The sequence below is a fragment of the Schistocerca serialis genome, chromosome 4 (genome assembly GCF_023864345.2).
Source record: "Schistocerca serialis cubense isolate TAMUIC-IGC-003099 chromosome 4, iqSchSeri2.2, whole genome shotgun sequence".
Taxonomy (NCBI): Eukaryota; Metazoa; Arthropoda; class Insecta; order Orthoptera; family Acrididae; genus Schistocerca; species Schistocerca serialis.
In genome coordinates, this window is record NC_064641.1 from 318,126,130 (window position 1) to 318,146,115 (window position 19,986).

A 19,986-nucleotide genomic window follows, 5' to 3' on the forward strand; every position below is an offset into this window, starting at 1 on the left:
TGCAAGTAACAAGCAAGAATGTACAGACACAGTAACACTGTGTCCGCTGTTTACCATCACAATGCAGTGGTAATTACTGTCGAAATAAGTCCCTAGGTTCTAGACTGGATAGTTAACTTCAAAACATTGTTGCATGATAACAGTTTCTAAGTGTGACAACGCGTACTAGTAGCGTGAAGTGAAAAATTGTATGGCAAAGACTAAGTTAAAAAGCAGATTATTTTTCAATAAACGGTTTTACATATGAAATGTGGCGCAATCCTTTACTTTTCCTAGTACGCAGAGTTTCAACTTCAACGCAGTTATCATGTGGTATACGTCGGATTCTGTAACGTCCATTGTAAACTAGAAAGAATTTGTGACTCAAGTGTTTCTTCTTATGTGACAATGATTGAGCTTTAATGAGAACTTTCTGACCAATATATAATTTCTTTTCATTTGCTTTATCGTGTAGTTTTCTCCTTTTGTCCGCTGCAGATTTTATATTTTAATAGCTAAATCAATTATGTCTTTGTGTCAAAGTTTACGTGTATTTGGGAAAGGTACAAGCTCTCTGATTCTGTTCGGTGGTTCTTCATTCTTCAGTACAAGAGTAGGTGGTAAAGCAGTGGAATCATGAGGCATTTCATTCAGCACGTTTTGAAATAAGTGTAAATATCTGTCCCAATGCTGATGCTTTCTGTGACAATAAAGTCTGCAAAGCTTATTGATTTCTTTCATAATCCGTTCAGAAGGGTTACAATGTGGTGGGTACAATCAAATAAAAACAGGTTTGATTTTACGGTTCCGAAGCAAGCGTGACCAAACAGCAGATCTGAATTGCGGTCCGTTATCTGAAATGACTTTACTAACGTGTCCAACTTCACGTAAGAAATTTTTAACAAAGGCGTTGAATACAGACCGTCCAGTGGCTTTACGTAACGGAGTGAAAGAAACAAATTTTGAAGTAAGTCAACAGCAACTAGAACGTACGAAAATCCATTCGATGTTCTGACAAGGGGTCCCAAGAGATCAACAGCAGTAAATTCTTTTAATTTAGAAGGAATGATAGTAAATAACGGAGCACAATGTGAGATAGTATATGGTTTAGCCTTTTGACAAAGTTTACAAATACACAAGACTCTTCGAATTCTCTTTTCCATATTGTTAAAATAACAAGTCGTTCGAAGAACATGATAACATTTTCGTGGACCAAAATCTGCGTAGCTGAAATGAATGTACCAAATGAGCTTATTAACAAAATCGTCTGGAATGCAAAGTACCCATAGCTTGTCATCAACAGTGCAGCGTTTGAAGAGTATGTTGTTTCTAACGAGATAATAAAGCCGAATCTGTGTGTGTGTCTTTTCATGCCATTTACTTTTGATGTCTTTCCAAATCGGATCTTTATCTTGTTCGTGAGCAATGTCCTTCGGTGATGAAGTTTTCAAAGGCAATTTTCTGAATGTAAAGAATACTGAAATTTTTCTGGAGGTTGCCTTCTGTGTTACTTTTCTCAAGCCCAGCCGGTGTGAGTGACAGTGCGTCCGCAACAATGTTCTCCTTGCAGGGAATGTAGACTATTGTGAAGTGGAATTCTTACAGAAACAATGCCCAACGTTATAGCCTGTCATGATTTAATTTTGAAGACATAAGAAATTGTAATGCACGATGATCACTGTATACTTTTACGTGCTTACCAGAAAGAAAGAAACGAAATTTGTTAAATGCCTATACGATAGCTAAAGCTTTTAATTCAATAATGGAATAATTTTTTTCAGATTTTGTTAGCACTCGGCTAGCAAAAGCAATGGTTTTCAGATCAGTAGTGTCATTTTCTATGGCTTCTTGGAATAAATGGGCACCAAGACCGACTTTAGAAGAATCCATACTAGGGCAGAAATCTTGTGAAGATCTGGATGAGCTAGTATTGGCGCGTTCAGTAGCGCTTCTTTCAAAGAATTGAATTCCAACTGTGCTTGTTCGTGCAGTTCCAAATAGTATTTTTTCCAGTGAGAGAACAAAGTTTTGGTGTAACTAGAAGTTGCATATTCACAAAACGACGGTAAAAACTTACGACACCTAGGAAACTGCGGACTTGTTTTTTGTGGATGGAACTGGAATGGCTCTGATTGCTTCTAACTTTTGAGGATCCGGCTGAATGCCTTCAGAAGAAATAATATGTCCCAAAAACCTCACCTTTGACCTACCGAATTCAGACTTTTCCAAGTTAACTGTAATTCCAGATTCTGCAAAAATATGTAAAACGCTGTTGAGGATGCGATTCTGTTGTTCCCATGAGGCTTCTGCTATCAGAATACTATCCACATATAAGGTGATGTCTTAAGAAATCAGGTAATATGGAATTTAGCCCGCGAATGAACGCTGCCGAAGAAATGTTCAAACCAAAAGGAAGTTTCCGAAACTGATAACAAACGCCGAAACAAAGAGAAGCTGTGTATTTTCTACATTCTGGATGAAGTTCGATCTGATAAAAGCTGGATCTGAGATCAATAGAAGACAACACTTTTACACCATTAAAATTTTGTAGAAGTTCTTCCATCGTTTGCGGCCTGTCTGTTTCAGGAATGATGATAGTATTGATTTGTCTCGAATCTAAGACAAGCCTGATCGATCCATTTTTCTTCTCAACAACATGTAATGGATTGTTGTATGAGCTTACTGCAGGCTCAATAATGCCCTCGTCAAGCATAGATTGTATTTCTGTTCTAACACGGTCCCTATAATATGCTGGAATTACGTATGGTCTAACACAAAATTTAGTATGCTCACGAACACGAAATTGGTTTTGAAATCCCTTGATTGTTCCTGTTTTGTGAGTAAAAACTGTGGAATGTGTTTGTAAAATCTCAAAAAGGTCCTGCCTATTAATGTCACTACAGTTCTCAATTGTTTGAATTTTATTCTGAATTAATCATTAGTATCAAATATGCCGTCGATATCATCCCTGTCAGTACTTTCAGAGTGATTGTTAGTGTCTAGTTCCGTCGAAAATTCCGAACTGTTGTCTAACAGAAGGTAAAGCCGATTAATTTTCTCGTCATGGTTTGAGAGCCAATCTTCAAATTTCAAAGCTGTTGACTTACCTTCTTTCTCTAAACTTATTTCAGCATCGTGAAAGTTAAGATTGCTTTGTATTCATTCAAAAAGTCTACTCCCAATATAATTTCCGTCGACAATAATGGAACAATAAGAAAGTTCATAGAGAAGCTGTGGCTTTGACAAAAGAATTCTAAGTTGGTTTGTTGGCGTATATCTACACTTTTTCCAAAGATTACACCTTGTAATTTAATCTTACGTAATGGAAGCGTGTGCAATCGTTCGATTTGTTGCATTTGCTAAAGCCTCTGGCATGGATGTGTGTGATGTCCTTAGGTTAGTTAGGTTTAAGTAGTTCTAAGTTCTAGGGGACTGATGACCTAAGATGTTAAGTCCCATAGTGCTCAGAGCCATTTGAACCATTTGCTAAAGGCTGTTTCACTAATTACTGAAATGGGACTGCCAGAGTCAAGTACTGCCGTAAATTTTACGTCATTTACCGTAATGTGAATCACAGGATATGCAATGTTGTTATGTTTTCGTCGTGTTCCTGGAGTAAGATGTCCCTAATATCTTCCATTTTTACGTAATTACTAGCCACGGCAGCTACGTCGTCAGCTTCATAAGTATGTTTTGTGGCTGCCAGCGGTGTGAGTCATTGCCTATTGTCTCTTTGTTGGCGCGCGTCGTTACTGGGATTTGGGGATCTAACTTCTAGAAATTCACCTTGTCGAGAGGGTCCTGCCCTGTTTGAATCCCGCCAGTTTTGATGAAATTCAGGTTTGTCGTTTTGTGGTTTACATAGTTTCTTTTTTGTCTGTTATGTGGTGGAGAATTTCTCCCGGTATCGTAACTGCGTGGTGGACAGTTGCTTCTGAAGTTATTGTGTCTCCCTTGATAATAATAATTTTGGTTCCCATATTGTCTGTTTCTCTGATTGTCTCTGTGATAGTCATTACCGTGGAGAGGTGATCTTTCCCTGTAATTATTACTACTCTACCAACGGTTGTCATAAGGAGGGTATCTGTTTTGGTCAGGATTTGCATTTTAAGAATAGTCTTGTCGTGTCCAGTTATTATTTCTTTCGTCACGGAAATGTGACGTATGTGACCTGTAATTGTTGTGTTCCTGTTTTCGCGTTCCGCGATTGTCAATGTCAATTTCCAATTCTTGTAACAGTCCCTGAAAAGCTTCAATGTCGTCTTTGCAACGTCCCGCCAAAATAATATGTCGTAAACGTTCAGGCAATTTGATTAAGCAAATGTGGATGAGTTCTGAGGGGCTGTATGGGCTTGAAAGGTACTGATTCTTGTGCAACATGTCTTCAAAATATTTCACAAGTCTGGAAAATTCAGATTATTCGAGATGTTTCATCATTATGATGCTATGTTTTACTCGGTCTTGTGTAGCTTGAGACCAATATGCTGAGAGGAAGACATGATAAAATTCTCCTTCACTGTGAGAATCGTGAATGACCGATCGCATTCTTACAGCTTGTTCCTTCTCTAAGTAAAAAGCACTCCGTCTTCATGCCATAAGTGGCCCATCGGGACCATCCGACCGCCGTGTCATCCTCAGATGAGGATGCGGATAGGAGGGGCGTGTGGTCAGGACACCGCTCTCCCGGTCGTTATGATGGTTTTCTTTGACCAGAGCCGCTACTATTCGGTCGAGTAGCTCCTCAATTGGCATCACGAGGCTGAGTGCATCCCGATAAAATGGCAACAGCGCATGGCGGCTGGATGGTCACCCATCCAAGTGCCGGCCACGCCCGACAGCGCTTAACTTCGGTGATCGCACGAGAACAGGTGTTTCCACTGTGGCAAGGCCGTTGCCTTCATTCTCTAAGTAGAAACACATAAATTCTAACATGTGCTCCAATGACCGGTTGGGAGGAAAACAATGACAGAATTGGTGAAGCAACGCTTGTGGATGAATGTCGTTGCCGGAATTCTTGAATGTTTTGAATTTACGTGTAGTAATAAACAGCTTATAGTCAAAATCATCATGTCGGCAAGTCACATGTCGGTCATTGTTACGTCGTTTCGGCGGTTCGATCTCAAAATTCGGTGTACCTTGCCAGTTTCTTTCGTAATTTCCGAAGTGCCCTGTGTTATTATTTTGTGCCTGTTCCGTATTTCTATGTCCCTCTTTCCGTATTGGAACGCGAGTGCCCTCTGAAATATGTAATTCTTGTATAACCTGTGTCAACTGATCTTGTACGCCGGCCGCAGTGGCCGTGCGGTTAAAGGCGCTCCAGTCTGGAACCGCAAGACCGCTACGGTCGCAGGTTCGAATCCTGCCTCGGGCATGGATGTTTGTGATGTCCTTAGGTTAGTTAGGTTTAACTAGTTCTAAGTTCTAGGGGACTAATGACCTCAGCAGTTGAGTCCCATAGTGCTCAGAGCCATTTTTTGATCTTGTACTTCCCGGATTTCTCTTTGGTGTTGCGTATTAATTTGATTCTGATTTTGTTTGAATTTCCTAATTTGTTCGTACTCTTCTGTATCATTAAATACTACCGGTCTTGTGTCATTCAGATTATCATGTACCTTCGTAGATAAACTATTTAGCTGATCCGAAAGTTCAACTACTTTCTCTGATAATGAACTAATTTCCTCCATGTGTCTTTCTGAACCAATTTTCAGAGTATCTACTGTGTCCTTTAAGTTTTCCTGAGTTTTTGCAAGTAGCGTAACCGAATCGGTAGATACAACTGAGTCAATTTTAGCCCGTAAGGTCTCGTGATTTTCATAAACAATAGTTTGCAGTTCTTTTATGGCTGCTTCGTGATTCTGTAATGCATTTTCGTGCCGCGAAAAAATAGGTTGAAAATGCTCGCAAATTTGTGTTTTTACATCATTACAGGCTTTTGACATTTCGATTCGATGTTATGTAACTCAGTAGTTAAATCTTCACGTGGTTGTTCAAGCATGGTGTATAACTTATGAAGATTTTGTTCCATTGTGTCTAACTTTTGAAGATTTTGTTCCATTGTGTCTAACTTTTAAAGATTTTGTTCCATTGTGTCTAACTTTTGAAGCTTTTGTCCCATTTCTTGAATTAATTGTAATAACAATGCACTGGTGTCTGAAACATGTTCCTCAGTGCTTTTCGACAGTGAATTTGCACCGGCAACATTTAGATTTTGACAAGCAGAAAATGTGTCTTGACTTATCTGAGAAAACGGTGAGGATCCAAAACCTGAATCTACAGTATTTGCGAGATTGTGTCCTGTCATTTCGGATTCCTGAGGCGAGCTGTTGCGGACCCATCGATCGATAATGCTTCCCTGTTCACTAATTGTTTCACTGTCTACACCATTATTTGCAGCTCGCTCCATTTCCCTATGCACAATTACCAAATTACTAGTTTGAACATTAGTTAATTCATTACACGGTGGCGCTAACACACTGCTTTCGTCTTCACTGTCTTTTCTCAGTTTAGTTTGGAGCCTAGTACTACGTTTTTCACGCGCCATTATTGTCACAATATTTCACACGACAACACAGAAAAGCACAATTTGAAGAGCAAAATAACAAAATCCATTAACATAGCACTGAAAATAATATCTCGTTAATTGCAAGCGCAGCTGCGAAATACTTGGTGCAAATCTACATACATGCCACAACTGTTTTACTGTACACCCGTGAAAAACTACAATTACAAAGGAAATTCTCTCTATAATTACGCGCTAGCAATAAACAATAGCTACACTGATTACAGAAACTACAAGAAAAAAAATCTGAAGATTCCAGTGAGGTATCCTCGGCTAAGGGTCGACATATGAAACGTCCCCTTTGAAAAATTTATGAATTACTGTGCTGATAAACCTCTTACATTATTTGATTTTCAAACAGCTGAGCAGAACTGAACGTACTCAGACCATTCGTTCTTTCCCTATTCTGATCAACACCAAACTGACACACAATATTTTTAGCGCAACGCAATCTGACTTTCAATAATCCCTACAAAAGAATGGCCCTGACTAACATTAAACTATATCTTTCACAAATCACTTACCTCACAAAAATCTTCGTTTCTCGAACTACTGCAATACAGCGAGCGCCACTACTGCCATCTAAATAAAAGATTCAAACTACTGAAGGCACTAACTACTGATAGGCATAGTTAGCAAATGAAAGATTTTGATAGAAAACATACAATGTATTTACCTTAATAATACTCAAAAGTCATAGTATATTATCCGCTCTCAAAACTCCGCCATCTCTCTCCCCACATCCACCACTGCTGGCGGCTCACCTCCAAATGCGAAACGCTACGCGCTGTTAACAGCCAACTGCCCAACACTACAATAGCAAATTCCAATAATGCCACACAGCCACAGACTGCACACAGCACAGCCAGTGATTTTCATACAGACCGCTACGTGGCGGTGGCGTTACCAATATAAGAACCTAAACAGCCTACTTAAAACACTAACAGCCTACTTACAACACCAAGTTTCTCCTATATTTATTTATTTATTTTACTACATTATTATAATTAGCAAATGCGTACAAATGGAAATTCCGTAACACAGAATGTTGAAAAAAATGTTATTCAAAAAATAAACTAAAACAACTTTGTATATTATTTGTGCTACTTCATCTACAAGAATCTTTCTTCAAGGAATGGTGAAACTGGAGTTTTGTTGCCTATTGAAATTGGCGTTTTCTGTCTCCGACAATGCCGCCTAAAACACTCATGCGGGTTTGCTAAAGCCTCAGATGTAGTTAATGGTTATTCCCTTAAACCATGTAACTGCATGATATTTTACGAGGTTAAAATAATGGTCATCCGGACACAGGAGGTCGGAGGATCAATCACATCAGATGTGACACGGAGGAAAGAGGGTAAGATCTTTGTGTCAGTCGCAAAACGCCGGACGACTTCATGCATATGAAGCAATGTTCATCAGTATTCACAAGACGAGAGTTAGGGCAAAGTGAGGAGCCCATTAATCCAATAGCATGGAGCTGTTGTCTCGTCACATATTTTTGTTGGCGACTTGATACAACGTCACGTACATGGTCTTTGGTAGAAAGTGGTGGTGTATCGTCTTCCACACACATGGCCAGTTCGCAGTTGGTTACTTGGTTTCTTCTACGTTACGTATAATTGCCAGCAGAAGGGTGCTCCCAAAAAAAAAAAAAAATTCCTTTAGTTGTCCCACTATGAGGAGAACTGAGATAACGTCGCTGTTGAGACCGAGAATAAGGATCAAGACTAATTTAAGGAAAACATGTGGAAGGGTGGTCCAACTCGATACGTATCATTCCCAAATAAATATTTTTATTTAATAACAATTCGATGATGAGTCAACTGACAGTTCCCGAGATTCTTGCGAAATACATACAAATAGTTAAGACCTGTAAATTAAATTCACAGTGTATAAGGACATTAGCATTATACATAATATTACAAATAATACTCAAAACATTTCAACTGTGCAACAAATGGCGGCACGACTACAAACAATTAATTAAACAAACATGAGGCGCCACTCTGTCTCCAGAACTATGAAATGCGTAAATCTCCACTGGTTATTCTGCTCTCTTGTAGATAAGACACGGCCAAGCTGCCCAAAGGCTACCGACATTTAAAACCGAAGCGACAGTCTTCTGCCCACAATCCTGTTCCACATAAATGACTTTCAGTACTTCAATAAACTACCGGGCCCCTAAAACACAATTAAAATGATAATGATAATTAAAGCATTAATTTTTTAAGAAAACGAGAAACTCAGTGCTTAGTTTGCTCAAAGACTTACATCACACACACCGAGAGCCTTACAATAAGAGAAATACTGAGTTAATTACTTCCTAATCCGGCGAGATGTTCGCCGTGGCACGATACCAAAAGAAAAGCAACAAACTACTCAACCTGTGACCTGCCAAGACTTAGGCCTCGTGCGTTGACGGGACGGCTAGTGAAGCGAAGGAAAACGCATCTCTGCCCAGGACCAGCAGAACATGAACACATCAGTCACTGCCGATGCAAGACTGCCAACATACACCAAACAACAAACAGCAGAAGAAGTTCGATAAAAATTAACACACCCAGGAATACTTAAACGGGAAATTAAAAATTCAACTATTAAAACTTCATTATGGGAGCAGCCCACTCATAACATGGCAAGTTAACCATCCCGGCAATAACAAGAAGCAATGTACAAGGTCATTTAAAGTAATAATTACATAACAGTTCCAACAATATTAAAAAAATCAAGTTATATTTTTATCGGGCCTTTTACAGGTTAATAGGCACTGTACTTGGATACGCCCAATTGAAGATGGCCGGTTAAACTATTCAAACGTAACACGAAGGGCTCCTCAACCTGGAATAAGAGAGTGTGCAAATACAAGCACGTACACACACATGACCCACATGTGTATACCTTTAGGCTGAGCGTGCACAGCTGCCAAATTCAGCAACTTTTCCCAGAAAGGGCCATTAGGTCTACAACAAACAGAAATTGCAATCAGTAGTACCAAATACTCAATAATAACAAACCGTGATTTCAAGTACAAGATTAACATTGCAAAGTACTAGTTTGGCACATACAGAAACCAGCAGACTGACACACAAGCCGAAAGGTTCAAATGGCTCTGAGCACTATGGGACTTAACTTCTGAGGTCATCAGTCCCCTAGAACTTAGAACTACTTAAATGTAACTAACCTAAGAACATCACACACATCCATGCCCGAGGCAGGATTCGAACCCGCGACCGTACTGGTCGTGCGGTACCAGACTGTAGCGCCGAGAACCGCTCGGCCACTCCGGGCCGCCAAGCCGAAAGGCGTCGCCAAAATGCATAAAGAAACTGGATTCCCAGCCAGTTCACACCGGGCACAATTAACTATCTTCAAGTACATTCTTCATAGATAATTTCAACCAAATGCTAAAGAGGCCAGTAGCTTCAGAACTCCAGGTAGGCACTGGATAATACTGGCCCGCTGCTAGTGGCTGGTAACAAAGTGTTCAGTACATGTCGGCGTATATAGCGCAACACGTTGTAACCAGTTGCACGCGACGAAAGCCGCCCCTTACCAACCAACTCGCCTTTAGCTACGGTCAACACTGCGGGAAAACGCGATACCCCGTACCCCAATGGTCAATGGTTTTAACTTGCTGCAATCGCTAGGATCTGAGAACTCAGGCACACCCACTCAGTTCCGTGTGCAACACACCACTCACCACCACACATAACCCTGCAAAGATGATAAGACGAGGGCCAGAGTCGATGGAATGCGCACACAGATTGCGCAAGTAGGATCACGTACATGCCCTAACGAAAGTCGCCACGACTCAGCCTCCCCCGCTTAAACCGAAAGATCCCAGCGACTAGAAGGGAAGGTATGTTAATTAACAGGCTTCACCTGACTAAGATGCACTCTTTCCAGTAACTAACTCCTGGACTAGCAAATTAACCAACTCCGAAACCTTGATGACAGAACATGCACCCACAAAGCAGGGGGTCAACTTACCAACACCAGCACTATGTTGCACTCGCCCCACAAAGTTTCTAACTGAAATCTTATCTTCCATCTTACCCAGAAAAGGACGTCTGCCACAGTCGTAGCACCATGCCTGATGTCGGTGAGCCAATTCAATATTGTGCCCAGCCTGCTTCCAATTCTCCTTGAGAAGATCTGGAGTGATCGATGTGGGTAAAGGGTTATTAATGCCCCACAAGTTGGAGAGGGGAGAATTAAGGGGATACGCAAACATAAGAGCAGCAAGAACAGGTCTGGATGCCTCACGCTGGACAGAATTGAAGGCAAAGTTGATGCAGGGAGGGTGCCATTTAACTTGCTCGGAGAGTTAGCGTGGTAAGGCTGTTTTAAGGCTGTTTTAAGGTTACTGTTGATCCTCTCCACAAAGGACGCCTGAGAATAACATGGCGTGGTGGTAGTATGCCTAATGGCTCTCATAAAGCAAGCGGCCGATATCCATATACAACTAAGAACACGAGAGGTGAGCATGTACCTTCACAAAGGTTTTGTAAATGCCTAAACAACCATTCACCACGGAGTTATGGAAATAATGAAAGATGGAGAGAACTTACTCGACAGGGAGACAAATCCTTGGCTCACTGAGTCCGTAAACAAAATCTCATCCTTTGAAAAATACTTTGGGACACAATCTCCAGACAATAATTACCTCCCAATAGGTATCCACAACGGACTATGATGCTGCTTGGCCTTAAGGCTGCCACTCAATTGCGGTACTTCAGCTAACACACCACACACAATATCATGAGGCTCCGCAGCCTAACCTTTGGCTCCAAGAGCCTCCTGTATAATGATGCACACACCCTCATGGTGTATTCCAGAATGAACGTCGATTCACGAGAGTGCTATAATGCGATATGAACTGGCGACACAGGTGGGAGACCGATATGAAGATCTCCAATCGACGACCAGTGAGAGGTTTCTGGACTGGTCCATCTTTCCACATATTGCTCATATAAAGGCTGTGGCCGGATGTTAACCATCACTCAGGGGGGAGAGTGAGGGTATCATAACATATTTTAACATGTGATCTGTGGATAGGTGCTAACTGAAGACTGCCTAAGTCTGCAACCTATCACCACCAGTAGGGAGAGGATCTGCGTCAGGTGGCTGAGTTTTGATGCCACATAGAGTTTCAGGTATTCCACACATTGCAGCTGGTTTCTCACAGAGTAGGTTTTGCCACGTCATCACACATATAATCTGTAGTAACCGTCGATAGTTTCCCGCAACCGTACCGCGCACATCCTTCATAGCTGTGACTCCCAAATATCTCATTATTGTAACTGGTGGTAGGGGGACAACAGCGCCCAGCCCAAAATTGCCAATCTATTGATGATCAGAAGATCGCCCGCATCCTGTTCATATCACTCGTCCCAGTTTAGTACACTGCAGACTTCATTGGAGGAATGAACCAGTAGCAGCAGGTCATCGGCATATGTCCTTTAGCGGAAGGTGACGTCCCACAGAGCGGTGCCATATAGCCTGTGACTGAGACACGTGAGGAGTAGCTGGAGCGTGATTTCATAAAGAGAGATAGAAAGGGAGCAAACTTGTTTTAGGGATCTCTTAATGGGTGTTAGGCCCATTGTCCATCTTTTGATCTGGACCTGAGAGGTGGCTGCTGCCAGAAGGCGCCCCAGGGTATTGATGAGTTTGGGGGCAAATCCCATGTGATTCATCACCTGCAGGAGGAAGCTGAACTTTACCGAAAATCCGATGAAACTGATGGAGATGATCGCCACTTCCATGCTGCACACCACGACGATCGCTATAAAGTCCCTGCAGTCGCTGGTGGCCGTTTGTATGTTGCATCTCCCCTCTGCGATATCGGTTCTGGAACGAGGAGCGTTTGCCTCTTCTTGATGGGGCCTACCAAAATACTGGAAATAATCTTTTAGGCGGTGTGCAACGGTGTTTATGAATACATACATACATTATCGACCTCAGTTCCCCTGTGATAATGCTATCTTGAAATGCTTACATTAGTTTATGGAGTGTGTCATTGTATGTGCCTGGCAAAAGGAAAACAAAGAAACCTATGTCAGTACACAAATTAATCAAAGAAGTTAGCAACATAGGAGTAAAGCAAAGCGAATAAACATACCTAATAGTATTTCCTTCCTGCGGCACTTTGCCTCAGGGACGTCTCTTAGTAGGGTCCAGCAGCAGTCGGCATCATTGCAGTACTCCAGTTGCCTTGATAGAGCTTATTCATTTTAGAAATATCCCAGTGGAACCATTCTCCACGTTCATCACTGAAGGCACGGAGGTTATCTGGAAAGAAGTAGAAATGGTATTCAAGAAACGTATATGAAGTGACTTGTTACATCACATATAACGATATGAGCTCAGTAGTTCTTGCACAACACAGTGATAGTTTTCTGTCTGATGGTTGCCTTTACAAACCTTTAAAAAGGACAGCCATGCAGTTTTTTCCAAAATCACTCAACAGATCACGGAAATGTTCATCAGCCATTAATTCTATTATTTGCGATGCTACACACATTACCTCCTGGATTTTAGCTTCACTGATCCTTGGGAACGTATTTCACAGATACATGAATCCATGTGATGTCTTGTCTGTGGGTCTCCTGAAACTCTTAAAAAGACACAGTTTAATGCACAGAGGAGGTAAATGCAAATATTCAGGGTCAGCAAGAAGAGTCGTCACCAAATTCTTCCCATCAGGCAGCAGTTCTTTCCGAACAGGCCATTTTCCTCCAGAGTAGAGGCTTTTTATGTCTCTGCTGTCCCACTCACACGTAAAGCAACAGTTATTTGTACCTCAGCTGCAAGACGAGCGGAACTGCAATAACATTGACGTCTCCACATATGAGCCATTTGTTTTCTTCATATGGTATATGTGTGAGTAAAAGATTAAATTTCTTGTATATTTCCTTCATGTTAACTGTAAGAGCAATCAGAACAGAGGGAAATTTTTTCTCATTATGGGGAGGTGCTGCTTTCAGGGAAAATTTGTTAGAATGTATCAATAAGCACCAGTCACTGACACTGATATCATGGCCAAGACTCTCAATAGCAGATTAGAGACCATTACAAATAATCACGCCACCTTCTTTGGAGACATATTCAGGAAAAAGAGCATTGTGGCACCATAAACACTCACTTGCCTATCAGGAAGAGCAAGAGTTTGTTTTTTTTATTATTTTTTTTTAGTTGTGAAGCTAAAAACTTTGCCTCTTGCTTCGACAATTTTAAATCACAAATAAGATATTCAGATCCTCTTGAGATAACAATGTGGCTCATTTCATTCAAAGGTGGGGTGAAAGGTTGGGTCGGCATGCATATCTCCGTCTTGTATGTGTTCGTCTCTGTATTTACCATTATTCACTGTCACATTCTCAGGAGGCGCTGGTACAGACAGCTCTCCAGTGTGACATATAAGTCTTCGAGGAGATGGTAAATTAGGATACTGCGTAGTTTGGAAGTGATTCCAGATATTTTTGTTACACAGAAGGAACAGTCTGTTTTGTGACCAGTTTCTTCTCTCCGTATCATGAGGACACCAAACAACATGTAACGTAATCCATTTACCCAGCCTGTCAGATGTGCAACGAATGACAGACAGCAAATGTGGGGGTTCATTTTTAGTCTTGGTCACCAACCTTGTACCCAAAATAACGTTCATAGATTTTTTCTACAAGGGGATTAAGTTTTCGTTTTTGCGATTTCGGAGTTAACTCACGACAAATGTACAAAAACAATTTGGGTTATTTATACAGGTAAGAGGCATTTCTGCTCTTGGATTCGCAGAAAATACAAACTTTCACACCGAGCGAGGTGGCGCAGTGGTTAGCACACTGGACTCGCATTCGAAAGGACGACGGTTCAATCCCGCGTCCGGCCATCCTGATTTAGATTTTCCGTGATTTCCCTAAATCGCACCAGGCAAATGCTGGGATGGTTCCTTTCAAAGGGCACGGCCGACTTCCTTCCCCGTCCTTCCCTAATCCAATGAGACCGATGACCTCTCTGTTTGGTCTCTTCCCCCTAAACAACCCCCCCCCCCCCCCCCCCAAACTTTCACGAACCTGTAGCAACTTATTTCACAAGACCAGAGTTCTCTCACTACCGAGATTGATAGTACGTACATAATGTGATAGCATTAAACATGAGTATGACTGATAAGCCTCCTTCATAAGCGGAAGATGAATCTCAGAAGTGATGGTTATGTATGGATACCCCTGTACATATTTCTATTATTTACCAAAAATTACATCTCCAATTTAATTAAACAACACCAAAGTAGCTGATGTGCAGCATTTTCAAGCCATTTTATGCGACATATCAAGAGCCTTATAGGCAAAACAGATTTCATTTTCGATCTCAGTAGTCACATGTTAGTCAAGAACACCATTGACATTCTTTGTGGCAAAAATGACGTTGATCAGTGTTGTTATTTTCATCGCTATTATTACTTTTACTACTCTCTCCATTAACATTCAGCTGACTGATATTATTTTCTACGTGGTTTTGGGTGACCTTCGTTATTACCCTTGGGATTAGTACCGTTGCGTTTATCATTTTATCTTTAGTGTCCTCACTGAAAAAATTAATCGAATCCAGTCTCTACTTAAACTCCTCTATATTATATTGAGATACATTAACCAGTTTCCCCAGTATGAAGGGAGGTTTCATCTTCAGTTTTTGATCACACCATGCTGCAGAATCAGTGTGTGCCAGTATCGAGTTTTATCTAAGCATTTTTCAAAATATTTTCGCAAATTTCCCTGGTGTATTTGAAAAGGTTCAGGCTTAAAGACCTCCTTACGTAACGTTTCCTGAATATCTGCTGACCACTATGTGGCTAAAAAAGTCTATTCCAAGTCATTATAATCTTTGCATTATTGAGCAACATCTGTCACCTTGTAGAAATCTGGTCAGAAAAGCATCTGACCGCAAACGTAGCATGATTCGCTATAGCTTTTATAAAAACACTTTTCTTGTGCAGGATAAAAACCAGAAACTGATTATCCTTGTTAAATTTTCTTGCAACGTCGTGTACAAGAAATATGACACTGTTCCCACGCGACACATTAAATTCAGTGACGTGGTTGCTGACGAGTCAGCTGCATTCGCCTCATTAGGTCTTCATCGAAATTCCCATCCAAACCAGATCCCAACGTGTCGTCTCAGACACTACCTCTTACGTCAGACAGTTTGTTTTTCATTACACCTCATTGTTCATTTACAATATTTCTCCAACGTGAAAAATCTTGATTTAACTTTTGGTTAACTATCAACAGTTCACTTTCCACCAGAGTGCCTGATCTAGTTTTCATTGCGCTGCGGAGGTGGTCTGACATACCGCATATTGATTCTTGTCCTGTCAGCAGTGAGTTTTTCAAATTACAATTGCAGCAGTTGACTCTGATCAAGAATTTGTTTCGATTTTGGAAGGCATCACTCACTTCAAAAATACTTCAAATGGCTCTAAGCACTATGGGACTTAACTTATAAGGTCGTCAGTCCCCTAGAACTTGGAACTAGTTGAACCTAACTAGCCTAAGGACATCACACACATCCATGCCCGAGTCAGGATTCGAACCTGCGACCGTAGCCGTCGTGCGGTTCCAGAATGTAGCGCTTAGAACCGCTCGGCCACCTCGGCCGGCTCACTCACTTCCATGGAAAGTTTCTGCATGGATTCTAGTACACCATTATACGCCTGCTTCAATGCATTGATATTGTCTAATAATTACTTCACAATCGCATACAGCCTGTTTGCAAGCTCATTAATTTCAGATGCAATAGCATTTTGTTTTATAGTTATTTCCGAAAATTGAGTTACCTCAGTAGCCATCATATTCTGTTTATTCGCAATGGGATCTTGCTTCTAAATCAACATACCCTTTATAGAGCTATTACAAATGATTGAAGCGATTTCATAAATTCACTGTAGCTCCATTCATTGACATATGGTCACGACACACTACAGATACGTCGAAAAACTCATAAAGTTTTGTTCGGCTGAAACCGCACTTCAGGTTTCTGCTGCCAGAGCGCTCGAGAGCGCAGTGAGCCAAAATGGCGACAGGAGCCGAGAAAGCGTATTTCGTGCTTGAAATGCACTCACATCAGTCATAACAGTGCAACGACACTAAGAAACGGTTGAACGCGTGCGGCCAAGGTTCACGCGTAGCCCGCGGAAGTCGACGAACAAAGCAAGCTGGGAGCTAAACGTACCACAGCCGACGGTTTGGAAATTCTTACGGAAAAGGCTAAAGCAGAAGCTTTACCGTTTACAATTGCTACAAGCCCTGACACCCGATGACAAAGTCAAACGCTTTGAATTTTCGGCGCGGTTGCAACAGCTCATGAAAGAGGATGCGTTCAGTGCGAAACTTGTTTTCAGCGATGAAGCAACATTTTTTCTTAATGGTCAAGTGAACAGACACAATGTGCGAATCTGGGCGGTAGAGAATCCTCACGCATTCGTGCAGCAAATTCGCAATTCACCAAAAGTTGACGTGTTTTGTGCAATCTCACGGTTTAAAGTTTAAGGCCCCTTTTTCTTCTGCGAAAAAAACGTTACAGGACACATATATCTGGACATGCTGGAAAATTGGCTCATGCCACAACTGGAGACCCACAGCGCCGACTTCATCTTACAACAGGATGGTGCTCCACCGCACTTCCATCATGATGTTCGGCATTTCTTAAACAGGAGATTGGAAAACCGATGGATCGGTCGTGGTGGAGATCATGATCAGCAATTCATGTCATGGCCTCCACGCTCTCCCGACTTAACCCCATGCGATTTCTTTCTGTGGGGTTATGTGAAAGATTCAGTGTTTAAACCTCCTCTACCAAGAAACGTTCCAGAACTGCGAGCTCGCATCAACAATGCTTTCTAACTCATTGATGGGGACATGCTGCGCCGAGTGTGGGAGGAACTTGATTATCGGCTTGATGTCTGCCGAATCACTAAAGGGGCACATATCGAACGTTTGTGAATGCCTAAAAAACTTTTTGGGTTTTTGTGTGTGTGTGCAAAGCATTGTGAAAATATCTCAAATAATAAAGTTATTGTAGAGCTGTGAAATCGCTTCAGTCATTTGTAATAACCCTGTATTTGCAATATGATCAGTTTCTTGTAACTAAGTATTCAAAAGATCTTGTGACGAACCAGCCAGCACCACATTAACTCCTGACTTGTTAGCTGCCACAAGAAATGGCTCTCTGCTAGCCTCTAAGTTAGCCATTTGAGAGAACGTTCTTCCTACCATCAAATCACATCTAAATACTTAAATATTGTTTCTGTCCAATTAAACAGCTGGTGATGATGATGATGATGATGATGATAGTGGTGGTGGTGAACACATCACGAATTAATAATGATATAATTATTTGGCTGCATTGCAAGCAGCATCGTAGAGAATAAGTAACAGTTGCGCTGTGTCATCAAGAAAAATTCAGTTTACTCGAACTACCTTTCGACAGCTTTATTAAATAGTTCATAAATTTTTTTTTTTTAATTTCGTAATATTTACTCTCCATATTGGGGCAAGACAATGACACGAAACAGAAAGCAAATAGGGATCAGTATACGCAAATAGTGTTTCATTCAAGTACACCATCCACCGCATCAGGTGAGTATATGCAGATAGTGATTCATTCAAGTACACCATTCACCGCACCAGGTGTTAAACAAATTTGTAAAATCTGAGTTCTCATAATAATAAAAGTGATCTTGGCTATTGAACTCACAAAGAAAAGTGCAGGTTCTCACTGGTGTTGCTAAACAGTCATGTAATTCAATTTCATTACAACAAAAACAAACCAAGTGACAGAACAGTGCAGGACATACAATAATATTACTTCCACAATGGAGCTTAAGGCTCTTTAAATGATTTTGCACATTATATCATGTGCGTTATTTTCATACTATTATTATTAAATTTGGTGTTATAGGTCGGAGTTTAGTTATGTACACTCAAAGAGGATGCATACATTTTGAAGTAACTTATGTTTTAGTCTATAGTAATATGTTCTACAGTGGGACATTTTATGTTTTTACCTACAGCCTACCGATTTCAGTACACAGTACTATCCTCACGTTATCCAGGGATCAAAAAATTCCAGAACAAATTTAGAATAACTATGCAAGAGAAATATATATAATTTTTTCTCTGTGACACAAAACATATGGTATATATCCTAACACTATAATATATATGTGGCTCCTTACCCCTGACACGTTATCGTCACACTCGCTTCCCAAGTAGATGTGTCAAATATTGAAAGTAATGTTCAATTTTGAGCTGTAAACAGATTTAAATTGTGGCTAACAGTGATAACAGTCCCTCCTATGAATAAAGTTGCATTTTTACCTCTTAAAAAGAAACACAATTTTAAAAGATACCTGTAGTATAAAAAAACCTTAAAATATGAAATGAAGTAATTACGTGATAAAACAGTCCACATTGTAATATAACGGGTGTTCAAAAAGAAACGAGCCGGAGGCATAATTACATAGACCAGTACCTGGATGTTAGAAGTATTGACCCTGGATGCTGAGATGCTTGTCCCACTGTGACACAAAGCGGTGAATGGCTGTCTCATAAAATTCCTGGGGCTGCAATGTTAACCAGTTCCACATGTACAGCTGGGCGTCGTCGCCCGAGGTGAATCGTTTGCCCCTCAGAGCCTTTTTTAGGGGACCAAAGATGGCGTAAATACAGGAAGAGAGGTCTAGACTGTTTGGAGGGTGGCCAAGAACTTTCCACTTGAATTTCTACTGTGCCGCGACTGTGTTGGCCGTATGAGGCTTTGCATTGTCGTGGAGTAGAATGACCCTACGGGTGAGATTGCCTGGTCATTTTGATTTGATCGCTTGGTGAAGGGTGGTCAAGGTCTGTGTAACACTGGGCACTCACTGTTGTCCTGTGTTGCAGGAAGTGAATCAGAAGGGGGCTTTCTTGGTCAAAGAAGAACGTTAGCATAACATTTCCTGCACTCGTGTTGATGGCCTTGGATTTTTTTGGTGGTGGTGAGCCTGGATGCTTCCACTGGAGACTTTGTAGCTCTGATTCTGGTTCGAAGTGATGACACCATGACTCATCTCCAGCCACCACTCATGCCAGGAACGCATTCCCTTCCCGAGCATAGCACTGGAGATGAGCAAGACAGTGGGCCATTCGACATGCTTCCTGGTGTGATTGTGGGGCGCCCAATGGGTATGTGCAGTCGTCCCTTCATGATGGTGTGAACACTTCCGTCGTTCAATCCAACCATGGCGGCTATGGCTTTCACTGTCACTCGGCGGTCCTGGGTAATGAGAGCATCCACCAACTGGACGACGTCATCTGTAATGTAATGTGGTGCTCCACAGCGTGCATCATTGGCTAACGACACCTATCCTTCCCTGAAGCGTTTCTTTTGACGCCTCCATGTCACTGTTT

At 41.3% G+C, this 19,986-nt stretch overlaps 1 protein-coding gene across 1 annotated transcript in view; it reads left to right on the top strand.

Moving 5' to 3' along the window:
- LOC126474420 (vitellin-degrading protease-like) overlaps nt 1-17,917 on the top strand; it is a 46,225-nt gene extending 28,308 nt beyond the window's left edge. Inside the window, exon 3 of the mRNA XM_050101890.1 lies at nt 17,859-17,917. Within this exon, the coding sequence (XP_049957847.1) occupies nt 17,859-17,917 (59 nt within the window). The remainder of the gene's footprint in view (nt 1-17,858) is intronic.
- Nucleotides 17,918-19,986: the final 2,069 nt, after the last annotated feature.